Consider the following 23,224-nt stretch of genomic DNA (forward strand, 5'->3'; position numbering starts at 1 on the left):
CCAATCCCTTTACACGAGGTTGGCCAAATTTCTCGTTCATATTTTCTATTCTTCACAGTTATTATATTATTAAGCTTTTGGATATTCAATTGAATACGTTTAAACATAAATTCCCTATCAATGAGGTCAAAATAAAATTCTTCCATTTTGAACAAGCATCGGCCGAAACTCTATGGTAAGACAAAATATGAAGATTTTCTATTTTATTTTGTGAGGTTCATATCTTATCTACCTATTAATATCTGTACTAATTTAATTTTACACAACTCCTATTGATTATACCAAAAAAATTCCAATCTCCTAATTTTCTTCCTTGAATGAAACCAACAATTAGCGAGGGAGGAATTTCTTTTCTTCCACACTTTAAATTAAATAATTATCCAATTTTATTTCATGAAAACAAGCAATATCCAATCATAATAGCAACATTTTAACAACCAAGCTCCACAATTCAATTCTCATATAAAACTAGCACTCCAAATTCTTCAACACATCACAAAATCATTCAAATTAGTCTTTTTGGTGAGTTTTTTTTTTATTATTCTTAATTGGATGATGAATCAAGTGATGAATGCAAGAAAATTAAGGTTTCCTTTCTTATTTTTTCAACCCCGCAAAACCCTAACTCTCATTTTTTTTTTTCTTAAAAAGAACCCACCAAACCACCCAATCATCTCTCTTGATCACTTGTTTATCCCTTACTCACTCTAGTTTAGCCTTTATTTGATGGATTTTTGAAGAAACTAGAAGAAGAAATAATCAAACAATTCTCACCCTCTCCTCTAAGCAAAGCCACTAGCCATCAAAAGAAATAAACAGTATTTATAATCTAAATTTTCTATTATTTGCACATTGATCTCATTTGTCTCATTTGTCTCATTTTATCTCCACAACTTTTCTTTCTTAATTAATTTGTACCATGTTATTTCACCACTGTCATATTAATTAAATTTTTTTTCTTTTTAATTTTAATCTATTTTTATTTATGGATTAGTTAGTTTAATTAATCAATAAATTTTATTTTATCAGAGAAAAGTTTTAACCGAGTCTTACATAATAAATACATTGACCTTATATTCATATATAGAGATTACAACTTCTAATTAACATCATTCAATAAACATTCTAATTAATTAGTTAAATAAAGATTATAAACTTGACTGATAAAACTCTGCATTATGAACCGTAAGTTTTTCAAAAAAATGATAAATTTGATGTTCTAGACTCTTAAAACTGATCATACTTTCTATCATTGGAAAAACTCTAATATTATCTATTGTTGAAAACACTACACATACAAATTTTTTTTAAATTTTTTATTTACTGAAAACACCAAACATACAAATTTTTTTTAAATCTTGAACATATTTTATCTTTATATTCATGGAGATTCTAAAAATTGTAATTATCATAATGTAATAAGATTTCCAATTAACTAATTAAATACAGATTTTAAAATAAAAATTCTATCTCAATTAAAAATCCTTCTTGCCAGAGTCAATGTTATGCTTGACTGCATTACTACCACTAATTAATCAACAAATAAACAAAAGTTGTTGCAAATTGACTTGGAATTGCGTCCTTAGCCGGAATCACTCGCAATTATTTAAATTAGAACAAAATTACCAATCAATGCATCCCCATCCACAACAACGGCTAATTAAAATCTCTCCTCGAGTCTTAAACATTTTTATTACATCACTTCCCATAATCTCGCCTAAAAAAACCTTAAAAAAACCAAAAGACAAATGGCTAACGCGGTTTTTATCTCCTTCACTAGCTGTCTTCCCCTCTCTCTTGTCATATCTTTCTCTCACTAGAAAAATTCAGCAACAAGCTTCAGTTTCTCTTTCCAAAGAAGGTACGTACAATCTTTTATCTCTAAAACCCCACTACACGCTCAAAACCCTAACGACCCATTTCAGATCTGCACAGCATCTCATCCTTCTGCTATGCACTTTCGAGGGAGAGGAAGGGATTGAAGTGTTGAGATTAGAAAATGTCCAACTCTGACCCGAAAGTCGGGCCAAAACCAGGTCAGTGGCCACCAGCACCAGAATCTGCAGCAATGCCGCCGTCTTCCTGGGCTAAACGAACTGGGTTTAGGCCCAAGTTTTCTGGTGAGACCAATGCGAGTGATTCGGGACAGATTTCACTCCCTCCGAGGCCGAAGGAGCAAAAGAATTCACAGCCGGATGTTGAAGCGAGTCGGGTCAGGGCAACACTACCACAACCAACACCAGCGCCGCCTCCGGCTGCAGTGAACGGGACCGATAAGGCGGTGGTCGTCCCAGCAGAGAATAAGGATCAGACAGTGGTGAAGAGGAGGAGGGACTCTGATGGTGGTAGTGGTGGGGGAGCGAAGAAGGATGGTTTGGGTCATGGGGCAAATGGGGCGGGTCCGAATGGCGTGCCGGAGGGTCCGAGAAGAGCAGTGGTGAGGAATGAGGAAGTGATTGATGTGGAGGATGATGGATTTGTCAGAGGGAGACCTACACATATGAAGTACGAGTTAAGAGACACTCCTGGTCTTGGTGAGTGTTTTCTTTTGTCTGATTGGTTAATTACTGACTTAGTTGCAGCCCGATCGGTTATAATGAGTTCGAGGGAAGTGAAAGTAGTGTGCTTTTTTTGTTGTTTTAATTGATAATTTGAATTGGGTTTTGTTTGGTTTCATAGATCGTATGGTTCTTTTCGGAGTTGTGACTAGTTTGGATTAGGTTTTCATACTTTATCAGGAATTGTGAGAGTAAAACAAGGTGTTATAAATGGATTTTTAGCAATGTCTTTAAATTGGATTGTGCTGATTTTGAGTTTTGGAGTTGAACTTGTTCGTTAGGAATTTTGCGAGTAGACATAACATTTTAATTTTTGCTGGTATTTGAAATAATTGGGTGGCGCTATGATTGAATAATTGATGCGTGGGATTAGTTTATTTATTGGTGATCATTAGATATCGTGGGGCAAAAAAAAAAAAAAGACGCTACTTTTTGGTTATTTTTAGTGGTCATTTTAAATTCGCCAGGATTTGGTTTGTGGTATCGCGCTTCATGTTTTATTTGTTTATTCGATATGATGGAAGGACTCTCTTTGTTGTTGGGTTTACTGGCAACTTAGAAGGGTTTAGTTTCATGGTTTGATATTTGAAACTTTATTTATTGATCCGAAATATAAATTGTAATGTTTAACTTTTTTATTTTTATTTGGTTTGTGGTTAATTTTACTGGCTTATTGTTTTGCGTAATGTTTCAGTTCCCATCGGTCTATATGGTTTCCAGCATTACCTTTCAATTTTAGGTTCATTGATTCTCATTCCACTTGTCATAGTTCCTGCAATGGGTGGCACTCATGTGAGTAGTAGTGAATTATTTTCTTGAACTTCTTATGATATTCACTGTCTGGTAGAAAATATACTGTGGTTATCTTGATCTGATCTGATTTAGTTGGTGTAGGAGGATACTTCAATGGTGGTGTCCACAGTGCTATTTGTTTCAGGAGTAACCACTCTTTTGCATACGTCATTTGGGTCAAGGTTGCCTTTAATACAGGGCCCATCATTTGTTTACCTTGCTCCAGCACTGGCAATAATCAATTCTCCTGAGTTTCAAGGACTAAATGGAAATGTAAGTTTCTTTTGTTAAGATTTTGTTTGGTTAGAACATACATGTCAGTGGTTGTCTTTTTGTGTTTGTCACCATGCAATTGAGATCAAAAGCGAGCTTGTTATTTTTTGTGCTTGCCTCTGCTAAAATAGGTGATGTTTTATACAAATTTCATTCTTTGTTCACTTGAATAATTATAACACTTTGATGTGGAAAGCAACCTGCTCACCTTTTACCATGTTGTTGTTTGTGCTTGCATGGCTTAGTTTTTCTTCAATCATTTTCTTTGAAATGTTTTGTATTATTTAGAGCATTAACAGCTTGCAATACCAAAAAGGCCAGTAGAATGTAGATGATTGATATTTCATCAAATCAGCTTGCTAACAAGCCTCAAATAATGTTAAATACACAGCCTTATTTAGCTTTGAAATTAAAATTTTGGGTTACTAGGTGATATTTATGCCTTAAACATAAAATCTGATAAATATGAATTTGCTTAACCAAATCATACACTAGAATCTAGATACTGTATCAGAACTCTGGGCTAAAACTAAAAAGGCATCACAGAGTTATATGGCATCTCTGTTATATATATAGATCACCTGAAAGACCCCAAAAAGTGAGGGTTCTTGAGAATTTGTAAAATTTCCTCCTTGTAGTCCTGGCCCATCAATTGACTTGCATTATCAAGAGAGTTGGTGTATATGTGATTGGTTGGTGGATTGTCATATTGGCTTGCTAATTAGCTCCTAAATTTTCATATTTTTATGCAAATTGATTGCTTAATTTTTCATGCTTAGCTGTGTTCAGACTTTTAAAATTTAAAGAATATGAGAATTTAGTAGTGATCTAAAGCAGTGGTTGGAATTTCTGAAAAATATTAAGTTTGCCAGGGTAATAAGATATAAAGAAAGTAGAAAAAGACAGGACATACATAGCAAGACTCGATCTGTAATTCTGTATGATTGATCGAAGATTGAAGTTTTATTATCTGTAAACCAAGCAACCATAAGGTATTATCTAAGTTTATGAAGAATAATTTTACAAGCAAGCTCAGCATAATGTTACGGAAAATTTGGTTACTGAGAAATATATCGTCCTTGCAAGATTTGTAAAATATTTTTCCTTTCGCAGAATTTCAAGCATATTATGAAAGAGCTACAAGGAGCTATAATTATAGCTTCAGCTTTTCAAACAATACTTGGATATAGTGGACTGATGTCATTATTTTTGAGGTACAATTTCAGCATCTTTACTAGCTGCACTTTTTAATGAGTTACTGCTCCACATTTTTGTAATTCCATGTTTTCTTTGAACAACATGCACTTTTTCTTTATTCCTGCAAATTGTAGTACCAAGAGCACCATAGCCTCTCTAAAAAACAGTATCAGAATGCCCTTGAAGCAGGCGCTGAAAATCATCTCTGTCAATGCTGGTGCTCTCAAAAATGTTCCTAGCTTGATGACTGCTTCCCTCCCTGGCTGTCATTTGTCTCTCTCTAAAGATGCACAATAACTCAACGTCTGTTTGTCTCTATTCCTTTTTCAGGTTGATCAATCCAGTGGTTGTTGCCCCAACTTTTGCTGCTGTTGGGCTTTCTTTTTATAGTTACGGCTTTCCACGAGTTGGTACCTGTCTTGAGATTGGTGTAGTGCAGATATTACTGGTTATTATGTTTTCTCTTGTAAGTTTCGGTGAAGCTAAAGTTTTCCTTGAATTATAGTATTTAGTTTCTTTTGGGAGTATTGCCTTTTAGTTCAACTTTTATTACTGCTAAAATTATTTATTATTGTTGTGTGCTAAAACATCTAATTTTTTTTTTCTATGCTTTCTGCAGTACCTGCGCAAGATTTCTGTTTTTGGTCATCGCATATTTCTTATTTATGCAGTAAGTTTTCTGTCATGTTCTAGCTTTCCACTAGCTACTCACCTGCGCTTTGCCGAGGATTAAATATTTTTATCTTCCATGAAAAATTATATATGCAAGTTTTTTCAATGCATTTTTGTAGTTCAAAAAATTTAACAAATCAAAAAGTATATGCACACATGTAATCAAATAAACTAAGAGTTATGTGTGCTAATAAATAAATAAAAAATCATTAATGATACTTGAAAACAAAACTTGAAAAACCGAGAGACAGAAATAGATTAAGGTCTTTAATCTAAAAAAATAGAACATTTACCGGATCATGTTTACTAATTAATCAAACGATAATAGAAATAAATAAATATATTAAATTGATTGAATAAAAAAAAAAAAGAAAAAAAAAAGAATAACATGATCTGAAAAAAAATATCATCTGAAAAAAAAATATCTGTTATTTTCAAAAACATAGTTTATTTACACAAAAGATAAAAACAAAACCATAGATGAATCCGAAAAACCTCTCCAAAACTTAAACGCATGACAAAAAAATCAATATTATTTAAAAGAAGTTTTGTAAACAAAATAAAAGAGAAAAGAGATATTAATGTAAATATAATAATTTTTTTTTTATTTAAAAAAAGGCATCAATTGAAATAAAATCAATATTTTTATTACTGTTGCTGTCTTGCTCTCCTTTTTTACATCATCCTGTCATTATTTTTTTTTGTGTATTCTGTAATGTTTGCTAGAGCTTACCCAAATGGCTAAATTTCTGTTTGAAATCCTGAGCAACCTATCAGCCACCCCAATGAGGTCCTCTTCTAAGAACCAGCAATAGACTTCTCAGTCTAAAAACCCCACCTCTAGGCCCAACCCAACAGAACTGACAAATACCAGTTGAATGGCCCTCAAGACAGGCCAGATTGGAGAAACAAACCAATACCTAGCTTTAATATTGTTAACACCTTATTTCTGTGCTCAAACCACACTGGCCTTCTAATCTTGGTCTGAGTATTGGTGGTGGGGTTGGCATTGAACATTGCACCCTGCTTTAGCAACTTAATTCATAAGACCATTACATTGTTAAAAATGGTATTGTGAGATAACAAGGTTAACAATATTTCATTGCCAGGTTCCATTGGGTCTAGCAATCACATGGGCGGCTGCTTTCCTTCTTACTGAAGCAGGGGTCTATAGTTACAAAGGTTGTGATGTAAATGTTCCAGCATCGAACATTATATCCGACCACTGCAGAAAGCATGTTTCCAGCATGAAGCACTGCCGAGTTGATACTTCCTATGCGTTGAAATCATCCCCGTGGTTTAGGTTTCCTTATCCATTACAATGGGGTACTCCTGTCTTTGAGTGGAAAATGGCTCTTGTTATGTGTGCAGTGTCCATCATCTCATCTGTAGATTCGGTTGGTTTCCTTTCAATGTCATGATTGACACCTCTCCTGGAGATTAACATTTTCTAACATTCTAATTTCCTATATGCCTTTCATTTTTCTAACTTTAAATTACACTGATCTTTATCATAAAAACATCCTGGAGTTTCCACGTGCATAAAACCACAACTTTTTTTTTACATAAACAGAATATAATTTTTAGGATTTGACCTGGATTTACTGGTAAAGAAAAGAAAACAGAAAGTGAACTCTGAATGCTCTGGTTGCATTGGTGAAATGGTCGAGGCTTGCTTGAGAAGCGAATACTAATTATGTTTTTACCTTCACATGGATAGTTTTCTTAAAGTCAATCTTAGTAAAGAGGTTGCTGTAATCTAAATTAGGATCATAAGATATCTCATTCTGGAAATTTCACCGTGGAAATATTGGAAAAATTTATGGCCATATGTTCTAAATATACCTTTTTTGAAAATTGCTAAGCATCATGTCAAGAGATATTGATGCTGAAGACCCTTTCTGCTGTGGTCAATAGTGTGTTCTCTTTAAGATTGATATGTGCTGAGAGGTACTTGTTAGCACTTGACCTTACTTTTTGCCACTTTACCTTGTTACAAATTCTGGTTGTTTACTCTTTAAGGTTCATTCATACTTGATTCATGTAATTTTGCTGTTTTTCTCGTGAAGATTATTCATCTGTTAGCTAGCATTCATTAAAACATCTGTTGGCTGTTGTTAAAAAAAAAAAAAACCACATCTCTGGGAGAGTGCTTATGCCTGTAAAGTCAATAAAATTCATACTTTGTGCTTATAGAAGCATAACACTCTAAACTAAGATAGTAACGCCGACATGCATGAACAATATTAACATTTATTGTTGCGTTTTGTTGTATAAAGCTGCTTATATGACCTATCAACAATTAGATGACTATATCCCTGATTTTGATTTGGGTTTGAACTTAGGTTGGCTCATATCATGCATCTTCATTGCTGGCGGCATCTGGACCTCCAACCCCAGGGGTTGTTAGTCGGGGGATTGGTCTTGAAGGCCTCTGTAGTGTCTTGGCTGGTCTATGGGGTACCGGAACTGGTTCTACTACTTTAACTGAGAATGTGCACACTATTGCTGTGACTAAAATGGGCAGCCGCAGAGCAGTTGAATTAGGTGCATGTGCTTTGATCCTCTTATCCCTTATAGGTAAGTCTTTAACTTAATAGTTAACAGCTTCATTAATCAGAGAACTATAAGCTTTTTGTCTGTAATTTTATAGTTCACAACATGGGAATTGTATGTTTTGTATGGATTGGTTAATTAACAATGATGGCGGGTTGTTTCATTTGGTTTGTCTAAGAGACATCTTATGGAACAGTCAGCTCATGATGGGTATTTGGCTGGTTTATTTGTGGTTATTGTGTCTTTATCATTTTGCGGTTCTTCACTGTATTGTTTTAACATGCTGGACCCAGCACCCTTTCTCCAGCATTTGCCTTGCAATGAAACCAAAATATCATTTGGTTCATTACTGTGATTGAAATAGCTGTTAAATGACATGCAAGATAATCGTTGCAATCTAGAGGAACTGCTTAAAAGGATTAAAGGAAGAAGACACATAATGACTAAGAAGGACATTTGTACAAATCGAATGCATGAAGGAATGTTTTGCATTATGGAAATAAACAGTTGTCAGGGCTACCCATACTTTCCTAGGATTGTTTTGACAGTGATCTTGAGTCAAATAAAGTATAAACTATCATCTCGTGAACTTGAGAGAAAAGAACTAAAGAAAAAGGATGAAGAATTGCCCTAGTATTCTGGCTGTTAAAAATTGTTAATTTTAACTTTAGTTCAAATAAACCCATCTCAAAATGATCAGAGGTATGGTGAGTAAGTTAGAAAAGATGCGTTTCACAGAACTTACAATGGGAAAGTTTTTATTCATAATACAATCATGCTCAAATTTGATGCCAACAATCATATGGTTCTGGTTGAATTATGTTGAAAAGTACTGATCTAGCATGTTAGTATCGTCTGATAATGCAAGTGAACTTGTAAAACGAGTATAATGTGCAGATCAAATTTAATTTAATACCTGTTATCCTCAATCATAAAGGTTGCCCATGGCACATTTTGATTTGGATAAAACTATTTTGGTTTTATTTATTTATTTATTGAGTAGTAAAAGCATTTTGAATTTAGGAGCATACACAATTGATCCAGTTCAGAGACTCCTTTTCCAATCTTCTTTTTATTTTTCTGTACTTGTACTTATATATCCTACTTTTCTATTCAAACAGGTAAAGTTGGAGGATTTATTGCTTCAATTCCTGAAGTCATGGTTGCTGCTCTCCTTTGTTTCATGTGGGCAATGCTTTCAGCATTGGGATTATCAAACCTGCGATATAGTGAGGCTGGAAGCTCCCGGAATATCATCATAGTTGGTTTATCTTTGTTTTTCTCCCTGTCTGTACCAGCATACTTTCAGCAATATGGCATCTCTCCAAATACAAACTTGTCTGTCCCGAGTTATTTACATCCATACATTGTGGCCTCTCATGGGCCATTCCGCAGCAAATATGAAGGGGTATGCATACATCAAAATGCGTTTTTGATTGAATTTTCATTTAGCATTTCCTTTTTTCCTTGAAACCACGGATTGTTGGCTCACCTCATTTAGCAAAGAAGTCTTAAGTTCTCACTTCCCATGTTTCAGCTTCAGTTTTTTTGAGGATCTCGAAAGAGACTTATGCCCCAAACCTAATCTTTCCACATAGATCATGTCAACCATAAATGGAAATTACTGTAACATCATTGCAGATCGTTTTAACAGTTTTGGCAATTACTTTATTTTTGTTTGCAGTTGAACTATTTTTTGAACATGTTGCTGTCCTTAAATATGGTGATTGCATTCCTTGTTGCTGTCATCCTGGACAACACTGTGCCTGGCAGTCAACAAGAGCGTGGGGTCTATGTATGGTCTGAAACCGAGGCAGCAAGGAGGGAGCCTGCCATTACGAAAGACTATGAATTGCCCTTCAGAGTTAGCCGGATTTTAAGATGGGTGAAATGGGTTGGATTTTGAGACAAAAGGCTTTTTAGTTGCCATGTTGGCCATTTTCTCATTGTCAGAAGCTAATCGACAGCCATTCAGAGGGGATAGCATTGATAGAGCTGCTTGTGATTCTAAATGTAAGTCACGCTAGTTTCATTTTGGTAAATAGCAGGCAACAAACTGATTTTTCTTACACGGCTGAGCCTTCTTGGGGCTATAGGTCTTATAGAGATGAGTTTTTGTGTACATTTGAGGATCCAGAGGGATCTCATGGTGTTGTAACTTGAAATTATACATGATGTATCTAGTTTCATTGAAATCTTATTGCTCGAGAAAACATTGAAATCCACCCGCACTATGTATATTTTTTCCAACTATATTCTTAATCACCATCGTTTTACCGCATGCTGGATTTGAGATTGTATACAATGGATCTCTTTTTTTTCATCTTGGAGGGTTCGTTTCACAACTGCATTGGCAAGATGGAAAATTAGTGGCTGCTTCTACTTGTCTGTCAGTATGTTGCATTGCATAATCATCCATGTAATATTTCATATTTGTCTTAAGGCTCAGGAGTTGAATTCCTTTCCATCGCTTTTGATATTTGTTTCTACTTTGCCCCCTTAGATTTATAATATGGTTAACAAATGTTCTGTGGACAAGATGTGTGGTATTCCAGCGGTCACCAGCAGAATTTTGCTTCTTAAAATTGCGAGACTTGCGTTGGATGTTTATCTTTCATGATGTAAACTGGATATGCTTATCTTCATTTCTCTCGATGATTAAATAGATTTGACAAATGAGAACACATTAGCTTGCTTGCTCGCTTGAAGTTGACAAGCTTGTAAGCATTGGCTTTGCTGTTTCATGTTTCTTTGTATCAAGTATTTCAAGGCAACAATGAACGCAACACCTTCGCCTGTATTGCTTTCTAGAAATAAAAAGAGCTTTCCTGCTGCGTGGGGTTTTTTTTTTTTGGTGCGTTTTGCTGTTGGTGAACTCTTAGATTCCAAACAACTCGCTTTGACCTTAAAATTTTGATGTATAAAAATAATTTTAGTTATTATATCTTATTTCTGCTTTGTAAATCAACACAGCTGGAATAGCTCAGTTGGCTAGAGCGTGTGGCTGTTAACCACAAGGTCGGAGGTTCAAACCCTCCTTCTAGCGACCGAATTTTTTTTTATTATTGTTCATATATATATATATATCCTCGAATTTTATTTAGAATTTCATACTAAATAATATTATGAAGAAAAAATCTACTGAACATCCGAACTAAATCTTGATTTTGAAGGATATGTCTACATAGCTTCCAGGCAACATCATTCATTTCTTCCATGGCTACAGTTGTAGCGCAGGTGAGAAAAAGAAACAGCATAAATCACAATCAGACAAGGCATGAACTAGGATCAGGGCAAGACATGGATCCGAGTTTCTAACTAATCATTTGTAAGAGATTAGTCAGTAAAAACATGATCTAATTCTCACTGTAATGAAGCTTGGTCTACATCTTTTACTCTATCAAAACGTGGGGTACCTTCAGCATTAAATAAAAGTGCAGGAGACAGTAGAGTCAATGCACTTGCTGATAATTATAAAGATCATCACGAGCATGGCTGCAGAAGATCTACGTCCTCTTTATTAGTAACAGAAAGTCTTGTTGTTAGCTAGTGTCTCTCAGCCTCACCACAATTGCTACCTACTATTCCTTTATTGCTGGAGGCCATTCGATCTCATCTCTAGGACCACCTCTCTGCATTTCCCTCAGACAGCCAGAAGCTGATGTCTTAATTATGCTTGCCTTAAATTTATCCGATTAATACTTCTGGGAAACTCTAGAATCTAATTTGTGATGGCTATCAGCTTTGCATGATGCTAAAATAGTCAGAATATATATATTCCTTTTATGCTAGTTAGCTAGTGAATATTTAAAATGGATAGTTAAAAGTTCTATGTATCGGGTCTGATCGTTGAATTTGAAATGAATGGTTTAAATTTGAGTCGGCAAATAGAAAAATCTTATTAATGGGCACGCTTTGATATTTTTATGATGCTTCACTTAACATATTTTTGGATTCTCCTGGCTGCTTAATTACTTGTGCAAAACGACACCCTGATTTTTATTTTCTTTTTTAGAATGCATATGATGTGCAGTGAAATAATTGAGATTCACGAGATGTGGGATTATGCAATTATTGTCTAAGTTAAGATATCCTAGGGCTCGTTTAACTTTTTGTATAAAGTAGAGGGCACCTAGCTAGGGTGGCATTTTGTGACCATGAAGATTAAAGGAGAGATCTGATTTGATTCTATAATCCATATATATGTCCAAGTGGTTCTCGATTATTTGTGATTATTGATGTTAAATACCCCACCCCATCTTTATTAGTACGTGAAGAAGGCGACCCGGATAATATTTTATAAAAATTTCAATTTTTTATGTTTTTTAATTATTTTGATATGTTTTTTAAAAGTAAAAAAATAATATTATTATTTTAATATATTTTCAAGCAAAAATTATTTTAAAAAATAACCGCTATCATATTTTTAAACACAATACATCATTAAATACCTCTCTGTTTGTTGTAATAAACACAAGACATAGTAATCAAATCTCAAGCACTCCCAATATTTAAGAAGATCCACTTGTTAAACACCTCTCTGCTTTGTTCGATAATAAGCAACAAAGCACCTCATGGTGGCACATGTACTGGCAATAGTGAGATTTAATTAGACGTTCATAATGCTTTTTTTCATGGCGATTTACATGAGGTGGTGTACATGGACTCCCCTCTCAGTCTTCGCCAACATGGGGAGAGTGTCGGCTTAACAAATCACTCTATATCCTCAAACAAGCTTTTAGGAACTGGTTTTCCACCTTCTCAGATATCATTCAACAGGCCGGTTACAAACAGTCTAAAGCTGATTATTTTCTTTTTACCAAGGCTCGGGACACTTCATTTACTGCAATTCTGATCTATGTTGACGACATACTTCTCACAAAAAATAATCTTCAAGAAATGGAATGTCTCAAAAAGTTCCTTTTCCAATGCTTCCACATCAAAGATCTCAGAGATTTGAAATATTTTTTGGGCATCGATTTCTCTCGTTTTAAGAAAGGTATCTTGATGTCTCAAAAAAAGTATGCACTCGATATTTTAGATTCATGACTTCTAGTTGCACATCCAGACAAGTTCCCAATGGATCAGAATTTGAAACTCACTCCCACAAATAAAAATTTACTAAATGATCCATCCAAATACAGGAGATTAGTTGGTCGATTAATCTACCTTATTGTCACAATGCCTGATATAGTCTATTATGTTCGAACGTTAAGTGAATTCATATATTAGCCCCGCAAATCTCCTTAGGATGCCGCCATATGGGTCCTTAAATACATCAAAGGCACTCCAGGTCAGGGTTTGTTATTTTATGCTACTAACAATCTTACATTAAAGGCTTTTTGTAATTCAGATTGGAGAGGTTGTCGTGCAACAAAGAGATTGGTTACAGGATATTGTATTTTTCTTGAAAATTCACTCATCTCATGGAAATCTAAGAAACAAGCCAATGTTTCAAGGTTATCAACAGAAGCTAAATATCAAGCCATGGCCAACACATGTTTGGAGCTGACTTGATTACTCTTTATACTATAGGGTTTAAAAATCTCACAAACAACTTCTGCACCATTATTCTATGATGATCAGGCAACTTTAAATATTGCAGCTAATCCTGTTTTCCATAAACATACAAAGTATATTGAAATTGATTGTCACATAATTCAAGAAAAACTACTAGCTAGAATAATTAGTCCTTCATATGTACCTACACAAGAGATAAAATTGACATATATTTTTTCAAAGGCATTGGGGAAGGATCAGTTTGTGACATTGCACAACAAGTTGGGACTTTATGATATTCACTCTTCAACTTAAGAGAGAGTATTAAGAAACACCTTTGTAAATATTAATAATATCTTTACTTGTCTAAAATTAGTAGAGGTTATTTCGCGCTAATTTTGGATCACGGCTTCAAAGTTTTAATAGTAGGATTAATAGCAAGTTATGTTTGTATATATATTATACTGTTTTGACCTATGAAATACAACAAACCATTCAGTCATTTATTCTTAACATGGTGGCACATGCACAGGCAATAGCGAGATTCAATGACCAATGAATTGAAGCTCTCAACGACTATAGCCTGTAGTTGGAGCTTTATAAAGGTTCATTAAAATTTTGGCTTATGATTTTGTCTCTCTATTTGTCTGAATTATTTTTAAGACTGTCCCTGTGTAATAATTTGTTGAATACATTAGCTTAATCGAGGCTAATAGTTAGCTTTTATCCAAGGAATTTGTTAATTAGGTAAACTATATATAAATTATTTCAACAAATAATGAGAATTGACCCATATATCACATGAATGATATAATGTGAATTCATTTAAATGGCTTGAAGATGCATAAAAAAAAAAAACATTAAAATTAATTATTCTAGTGCCATATATATGTAGCCAAGTGGTATTGTGATTTGAATCGACTTCATGCATCGTTTTAATAAAATGTTATAGCCCTGTTTATTTTTGTGTTTAAAAAATATTTTAAAAAAAAATTAAATATTTTTATTTTTTTCTTTACTTCAAATTAATATTTTTTTGGTGTTTTTAAATCATTTTGATATGTTGATTTCTAAAATAACTTTAAAAAAAATAAAAATAAAATATTATTTTAATATATTTTTAAATAAAAAAATTTTTAAAAAGCAATCATAACCACATTTTTAAACCGACTCTATAAATGTAGACTTTTGGAAAAGACTGGCTGCAAAGTGAATTGATTTTACAGATGCAAAGTGAAATTAAAAGAATAATTTTTTAGAAAAAAAAACAGAGTAATTTTGAATAATCGAGGGTTGTTAAGATCAGTTTGACATTTAGGTATATATTTTTCCTAAAAATATATAATTTTTTAACTTCACATTGCTAACTGTAAGTCGTCTCTCCATGTACATTTGACAACACGTTTTCTCACATGCAAGATTCCTTTCTATAATCATGAGAAAATGGACTCCACAAGAACCCGAGGGGTGACTTACATTCATGACCAATAATATTTATCAATCTAGCTAGCAATTGTTTTTTTTTTATTTGTACAAAATAAAAAATTATAATTATAGAGCTACCATGCAAAACAATTTATTTTTTTAGTCTTTCAAAAAATTGGAGGAATAGAAGACGAGTGTTTTTAAGAAAATTGTTTTCGTTTTCAATATAAAAGTGTGTGTGTGTGTGTGTAAATTGGAATATCTCCGCTAATAAACATAAATTTCCATTCAACGTGGATTTTTGGAAGCAGCTACAGGGCAATTTGCTTAATTCATCTTTTTCTATTTTCAATCTCAGTTGATTGAATAAAATAAAACTTCATTCTGATACCTCATTTTTCTTGTTTTTGTAATAACACTTACGTACTGAATTACAAGCATATTAATTGATTAAACTCTCCTAAACGTGGGAATATTTTATAGTTTTTTTTTTTTTTCCTGTCCGCTACTCTCAGAAATCAGAACTGCTGCTACTAATCAACGAGTTCATGTGAAACAATACTGTCAGAAGACAACGAGAAACTATTTATGGGCGTCAGTGGAAAGTCTACGCATGTCATGGATAATTAACAAATTAACAACTAGGCGTGAAGTTCTGTAAATTAAAAACAAAGATATGGTTTTTTGAAGTTTTGGCTTTATTAACGTGGATTTTACTCCTGATTAATGGTAAAAGATAAATTATCATAGCAGCTTAAGCTAAGTTATTCAAACATGGTGCTAGCTGCTGTCTCAGTTCTTCGAGATCCTTTGCTCAAAGATATTATCATGTAGCTTTTATAAAGGGATTAGGATGTAATAATTCAATTTGACGTTTTTATAAAGAAAGCATTCGATGTTATTTTGATTTTTTTATCTATAGAAATTGTTGAGTTTTTGTATCAAAATGACGTCACTCTATTAGTATGTTTAGAGGTGTGATTTTTTTAAAATATTTTTTATTTTCAAAATATATTTTTAATTTTTTAAAATTATTTTTAAGTTTACGTATTAAAATAATTTAAAATATATAATTTTTTTTTTTTAAACACAATACAACCATATTTTTAAATGCTGGTTAACTTATCACTTCTAGCTTCCTGCGAATGTAATTGGCATTTTTAGCTTTTACACAGTATTATTAAGCACCGCCTAATTATTAAATCAACTTGGTAATTCATTAACTTGATGTATAATCATTGATTTAAATAAAATTTTAAATTAAATTGAATAAAAAATTTATCAATATGTCATGAATAAAACCTGGATTAGATATTTTTTTTTTTAAAAAACATCATTATTTTTTATATATAAATAAATTATATATTTTTTTATGCATGCCTAACTCTAGCTCCAGTCACAAGTCAATATACTATTAGCAATGATGAGTTTACGTAGAGTGTAATAATTATATAACGTGCATATGTTTGCACTTTTTGGGGGAAAGAAGCTTTGAAGCAAGCAATAAACTATCTATTCGATGCACACAACTTTATATTGCAAGGATTTTCTCTTGATGAAATTTCAATCGAGATTAGCTTATGATCAGTAAATAAGTTTAAAAAAAATACCAAAATGACAGAAATATTGCTGTTAAAGTAGACAGTTCTGCTAGAGTGATTTAGAGGCCTGATGGTATATTAACCAATCAGAAGCAAAATTATGATTTTAATGACCAAGTCTCATGGCTTAAAAATAAGTAAATTCGGTCCCTGTGTTTAATACCTTTTACTAAAAAGCTCCCAATTTGTTTTCTGCTGCTTGTATTTTTGATAAAAACATTTTAGTTCCTGTATTAAAAAGTTTTCAAAATTAAATTAAAGTTTGCTGACTGCATCTTGTTGATGATTCATGCCTTTGATACAAACAGCATGAGCACGCGATTGAAAAATGTCAATGCTTGCTAAATAAACATTAATCTCAAATTAAGATGAATTTCAATGAACTATTTTTTTTTTATATATATACATTTTGAGATTAAGATTATTTTTTTAATTTCTTAAAAAAATATTGGATTTCAACCCGTAATCATATAGTCATTGAAGTCAATTCTAGTATTGTGTTTAAAAAAAAAACTATTTTAATTTAAAAATCTTAATTATTAGATAAAACCCAGCAAATAATTTTATATTATTTTTTTAGCAAGTTTAAGATTTTTTCCATTTTAACCCATCGATAGAAACGTTAATTAAATTTGAAACAAAGACAACTTGTATGTGCTTTGATGCCAGGCGTCGACAATTGACCAAATCTTCTTCATCTAGACAAGAGCATGAGGCCATGTTCGTGAGAGTTGAGCACGTGTTGTATAGGTAATGTCAGCGTGCTAAACGTGTCATGTCGTATACTTGTAGTATAAAAATTTGTCTAGTGTATGCTCACGAGTGGTAGCTGGGCAAGCAGATGTTTTCCCTCATGTTTCTTACCTACTCAAGTGACGAGCTACCTTGTGATTTAATCAAAAGATTAAAGGAAAACTTGTGCGTAATGTTTGAATTTAGGGTTTGAAAAAAAAGGAGTTTGGCAAATAAAAATCATAAAGGGAGGGGAAGGATCAGAAATATTTAAGCTTTGGATTTGAGGGCTGAGATGGTTCGAGTCAAAGTCAAAATAATATATTGTATAGAATGGGACTTCATGGCATAAATTTGGTCCAAGTTAAATGTATGCTAAAATACTTGACTTATTTAAAAAACAAGAAGGCCACCCACGAATGCGTGTTCTTGATCACCTGCTTATTAATTAAGTCTTGTTCCTTAATTGTTAATTAATTCCTTTTTTCTTAGCCTAATCATGGCTTAGCAACTTCAAATTAGTTCATTTCTAGAGGATTCAAGAAGATTTAGGCAGGGATTTTTAGTTCAAGGTTTCAAGTTTTAGTGGCTCCTATATTATTTATTGAAAAGTATAATTGTGATGATTAACAATAAAATTCTGCTGCCATAAAAGAATGTTTGGATGGGAGGTGTGGTGGTTTTTTTTAAGGTAAAACTCTTTTAAAATATATATCACATCTTTTAAAAAAAAAAATATTTTTTTTTTATTAAAAAAAAAAACACCATCACTCCTTTTACCCAACCATATATTTAATTAGAGTGTCCACCGCACGACTTCTAGTGTGAAAATTCTGCTGCCATAAAAGTGTGTTTGAATGAAAGGTATGGTGGTTTTTTTTTAAGTATAATTTTTTTAAAACATGTCTTATAATTTTTTAAAATAAAAAATATATACTTTTTATTTAACAAAATTACCATATTTCTCACCCAAACACACATTTAATTAGCTTGTTCATCGCACGACTTCCAACTACCCTACATGTATGTTTGCTACAACTAATAATAGTCATGAATTTGAGATTTTAATGCACATAATTAACTAAATTTATGTACTTAACTGCAAAAGGAATGGACATTTCAAAGAATTTTTTTCTCGTGAAAACTGTCAATATAGTACGTTGTTGTTATTATTTTTAAAATTATGAGTTAACTTATAAAATTATATAATTTTTTTTAATTTAATAATAATATTGTTTTGCAGGTTGCTATGGCAGTATTATATTTATTATTAGACTGAAATTATTAATATATAATTAGATAAAAAAAAATTATTTATGATTTTACAATCAAAATTTATATTGTATTTTTTATGTCATGTAATTTTATTTTATTTTACAACCTGGCCATTGTATTATGTTTTTTTTTTATTAAAATATGGACTAAATTGGTGGTAGATTTGATATTTTTTATAAAAAAAAAATTGTTGTTTGTATGGTTTAGATAAAATATATAATAGTTACAACCCATGTTTTAATTCTAATTCACTAAATTAGTATACTTTGTTTTCTTTTTTAACAAAAAAACTATTTTTTAACTAATTTGTGCATTAATCAAAACCAAAACCATTTTAAGGATGCTTAACCCCACATTGACCTAATAGATATTAAATAATAATAATAAATTTTACTAGATATTGTTTCAAGATTTAATAAGTTTATGTATATAGGTCATCCTAATAAATTAAATTGGTGTAATAACTTTTTTATACATGGCCTGGTATATATGTTTCCAAGATCCATGAAATGTTATTTTATTACTCTTTCATAACCACATATATACTTATTGGTGGTAATTTTTCAGTAAAAATATAACGAATTAATTAACCTGAATTTCATCTATTTATAACTATTTAATTTTCATTTCACTATGGACTACCAGCTATACCAAGCCAGCTTAAAGTTAACAGGGGATTTGAACAAAAAAATTTGTTGACAAATTTGAATTTCGTCTATATATGTATGTATGTATATGTCTAACAAATATAACTTTTGACAGTATTTTATTTTATACTTAAGAGTTTTTTTGTTAAGTGAGAGTTTTTATTTTAGAAAATATACTTTATTTATTATTGAAATCTTTTACAAAGAGGAGGCTTTGAATCGTATGTCATCTAATCCTTAAAGTGTATTTGATATTGTGATAACTGTTATAATTGTGTTTTTTAAAAAAATATTTTATTAAAAGTACTTTTAATTGAGGTTGATTTGAAAAAATAGATGTTTTGTTAAAACTGTGGTTGAAATTGAGGTTGAACAAAAAGTAGTTTAATGTGTTTGGTTAAAAATGCTTTTGAAATTAAGGTTATAAAATAATTTAAAAAAAATATATATATATATTAATATTGATGGTTTTTAATTTAAATATTGTAGATTTAATTATTGCTATTACATCATGAAATAAATAATACTTTATATAGAATATTTTTTATTATTCCATTAAACCATTTACAATTCCATTACGTACAAAATTCATCCGACAAGAACTACAGTTTCCATAATTTTTTGAGCGTGTAATAAAATTAGTTAAAATATTATCAAGAATAAAAAAATTGATTTAATATTACAATGCAAGTAAATTTAATTCACTCTACACTAGTTTTTCGAGATAAAAAAAATATTGTTCACATGACAGTGCGAATGAATTTAATCCACTCTAAACTAAGTTTTTTAAAAAATATATATAAAAAAAAAACACACTGAAAAAAAAAATAAATTACACTTTTCGTTATTTCAAATGAACAGTGCAATTTACTTGTACTGTTCACGTAAACAATGCAATTCATCTGAAACATAGTTTTAAGAAAAACAACCAAGAGTTGCTTCACCAAAAGTTATATTTCAAGCGTAAATTATCGTGAGATTCATTAAAAAAAATTATATTTTTTACATTACCAAACATTTATTTTACTATAATTGTTTCAAATATAGAAACAATCATGCAAATAAACAACCTCATAGTTTAAGCCGGCTCGGCAAGATTATAAACTTCATGTGTTAATTTGGTAAAGGGGTCAGACAGTACTATCCTAGGCAGGCCTTGGAACCGTATTGGATAATCGAATGTTATGTGGAAGATCAAAATGTTGTTTGTTAAGAGCGAAATAGTAAATTAGGGCTCTTTGATTTCTTCCAACAAGAAATTATGTAGCTAGCTAGGTCAATTGTTGTTGGGTGTGAAACCGTGTGTATTCCATCACCCATGCCACTAGCATTAAAAAAGAGAGAGAGAAGAAGAAGACCAGACGCAGGCTTTTCTTACCACCTATAATTATAACTCGAGTTATAAAATAAATTATTTCTTATTTTTTTTTATTTTTTTATTATTAATATAGATTTTTGGATTAATTCGTCATATCTCGACTAATTATCATGTAAATCTTTAATAATTATAAAATTTATAAAACTCAAACTAATAATTTTTAAAAAATAAATTTAAAACCTAATTAGATTTTTTAATCACCTTTTTTCTTCGTTTTATCAATCATGGTACTGATGAATATATTTCAAGTTGCATCATTTTTTTCATCTCGCTACATGAGAGGGCTATACCTATATATGACGTTATCAATTAAAGCCCACTATTTCAACTTGCCTAGGAACCATTATGCTTATGTTGAAAATCTTGGTATAAATCCACTGGGTTGTATAATCGAATAATTCATTGTTGTTTGATCATTCAAACACTGAAATTATATGTATAAATATATATATAAAAAAACATCTAAAATAAAAAGTTTAACTCGTTAAATTAAATATCAGCTAAGAATAGTTTTATACTATTTCTTAATCGTAATATATATATATATATATATATATATATATATATATATATATATATAGAGAGAGAGAGAGAGAGAGAGAGAGGTTTTTATATTATGAATGTTGATTGAAGTGAAATTAAGATATCTACAAGTCTTAGCAATAGCCTGCTGGAATATCCGCCGAGAGAAGGAATAGCTGGAGAGACTATAATCCCCGACGAGAAATCAAGAAATAAAGCAATATTGCATTTAAGGCAAAAAAGAAAAAAAAAATATTGCAAGAGATCCAAAAGTTTTCTATTTTTTGGGAATCAATATCCAAAATATTTTCGATCAACAACATTTTATAAATAGAAGTTTTTCAGGTTTAAAACATCAATTAATACCACCATTAGTTAGAAATTTTTTATTTTTGTGTTTTAAAAATATTTTTAAAAAAAAATTTACTTTTTTTTTTATTTTTTCTTTACCTCAAATTAATTTTTTTTATATTTTTAGATTATTTTGATGCACTAATATCAAAAAATATTTTAAAAAAATAAAAATTATATTATTTTAATATATTTTCAAATAAAAAACTTTTTTAAAAAACACCCCCATCAAATTACTATTTATATCCTAATCTATAAACAAATTAACAGCCGCAGCACAAAAATATTGCCTAGACAACGAATGGGCAAAGGGCAGATACTTTTTTAGCCTATCCCTAGCCATTCTATCGAATACACAACCTGTCTTCTTCTTCTTCTTTTTTTTTTTTTTTTTTTTATTAACGTGAGTGTCCGGGCCATTTGTGCGCACCACAACTAATCTCACGGCCCACTGAACATCCTGCAAGTCCAATGAGCAAGTAAGGCACCGCGAGGGTGACAGACATACCGCACAGGAAGGACCCAATAGAGACAGGAAGGGAATAAATTCTCCAGCCTCACTCCCACAGGGACTCGAACCGAAGTTTAAAAGAAAGGAGAGCTGCCCCAACCATCACTGAAGCCAGCAACCTGTTGGTGAATATACAACCTGTTTTGACAACATTTATCATTGCTTAGCTAGCTTTTTTTTTTTTTTCCTCTTTTTTTTTTAAATAAATATCCGACCACCCTTTTAGCTAATGTCCTTATTCGATTATGACCATCACCAGATGATGCAACAACCTGAAATCATTTCTTTAATTGCATCATCAAGATTGACTCTGAGCACTGATATTTGAATTTCTTTTTCTTTCTTTTTTTGATATACTTATACAGTAGCATGATTGACAAAATAAAAAAAAAAAAAACACTAAAGTAACACTATTTACTATAATAGTGCTATGTTTCTCTTCTTCTTTTTTAAATTTCTCATGTATAATTTTTTATAAAAAAAAATTCCTAACATTAGGTTTTTTGGGTAGTAGGCTTCTTTTTTTCAATATACTTGTTATTAGCTTATATTAAATTTATGATTCAAATTGTCAATTTGACCAATTAACCTCAGTTTTTTTAATAATTTTTTTTTCCCAATTCCATTATATAATATTGGTTTGATTGTAAATTAGTCATTGTGATTTATTTTGGTATGATTTCTATGACATAACTCGAGTCATGTTTTTTACAGGTTAACTCCGTTTGAATTGAATTTTTTTTTTTTGTGTTTTTTTTATTGATTTTTTTTATTTTATTTTATTAACACTGAGTTGATTGATAAATGAACTTCATAATTTGTTCCAATCTTACTTTCTATTGAGTTATCCTGATCTCACGACTCAAAATATGAGTTTGACAAGTTAACTCAGATTGACGTGAGTTATTTTTTTAGTTTTTTTAATTAGTTTTTTCTTTTCACTTTCATCATTCACATTGAATTTATTAGAAATTAAGCTTCGTATCTTGTTCTGATTTTATTTCTATGAGGTTATTATAATCTTATAACTTGGTATGCAAATAGATATATTAACTCAAGTTGATCCGAATTAATTCAAATATGTTGTCTTCTCAAAATTTATATAAAAGAAATATAATCTTAAACATTTATTTTTAATCAATCTATATTTTTTCTAGCTATTCGGATTGTCTTTAAACCGAGTAAGACAATCAAGTCATATCAAATCAATTTTCACATAGTTTAAATTTTTATTT

The 23,224-nt window shown here is 31.3% G+C and overlaps 1 protein-coding gene and 1 non-coding gene across 2 annotated transcripts; both read left to right on the forward strand.

Annotated features, from left to right (window-relative positions):
• The first annotated feature begins 1,704 nt into the window (after nucleotides 1-1,704).
• On the forward strand, nucleotides 1,705-10,230 carry LOC118059752 (nucleobase-ascorbate transporter 12). Its single transcript, XM_035072723.2, has 11 exons — nucleotides 1,705-1,861; nucleotides 1,926-2,534; nucleotides 3,253-3,350; nucleotides 3,453-3,623; nucleotides 4,737-4,837; nucleotides 5,151-5,286; nucleotides 5,440-5,490; nucleotides 6,602-6,889; nucleotides 7,838-8,072; nucleotides 9,170-9,456; nucleotides 9,733-10,230. Exons 2-11 carry the CDS (start codon nucleotides 2,000-2,002, stop codon nucleotides 9,952-9,954), a joined length of 2,124 nt encoding a protein of 707 aa, XP_034928614.1. The 5' UTR covers nucleotides 1,705-1,861; nucleotides 1,926-1,999; the 3' UTR covers nucleotides 9,955-10,230.
• A 790-nt stretch (nucleotides 10,231-11,020) lies between these two features.
• TRNAN-GUU (transfer RNA asparagine (anticodon GUU)) lies at nucleotides 11,021-11,094 on the forward strand. The gene has a single exon. It is a non-coding gene; the product is annotated as a tRNA-Asn (tRNA).
• Nucleotides 11,095-23,224: the final 12,130 nt, after the last annotated feature.

Source organism: Populus alba, chromosome 4 (genome assembly GCF_005239225.2).
Source record: "Populus alba chromosome 4, ASM523922v2, whole genome shotgun sequence".
Lineage (NCBI taxonomy): Eukaryota > Viridiplantae > Streptophyta > Magnoliopsida > Malpighiales > Salicaceae > Populus > Populus alba.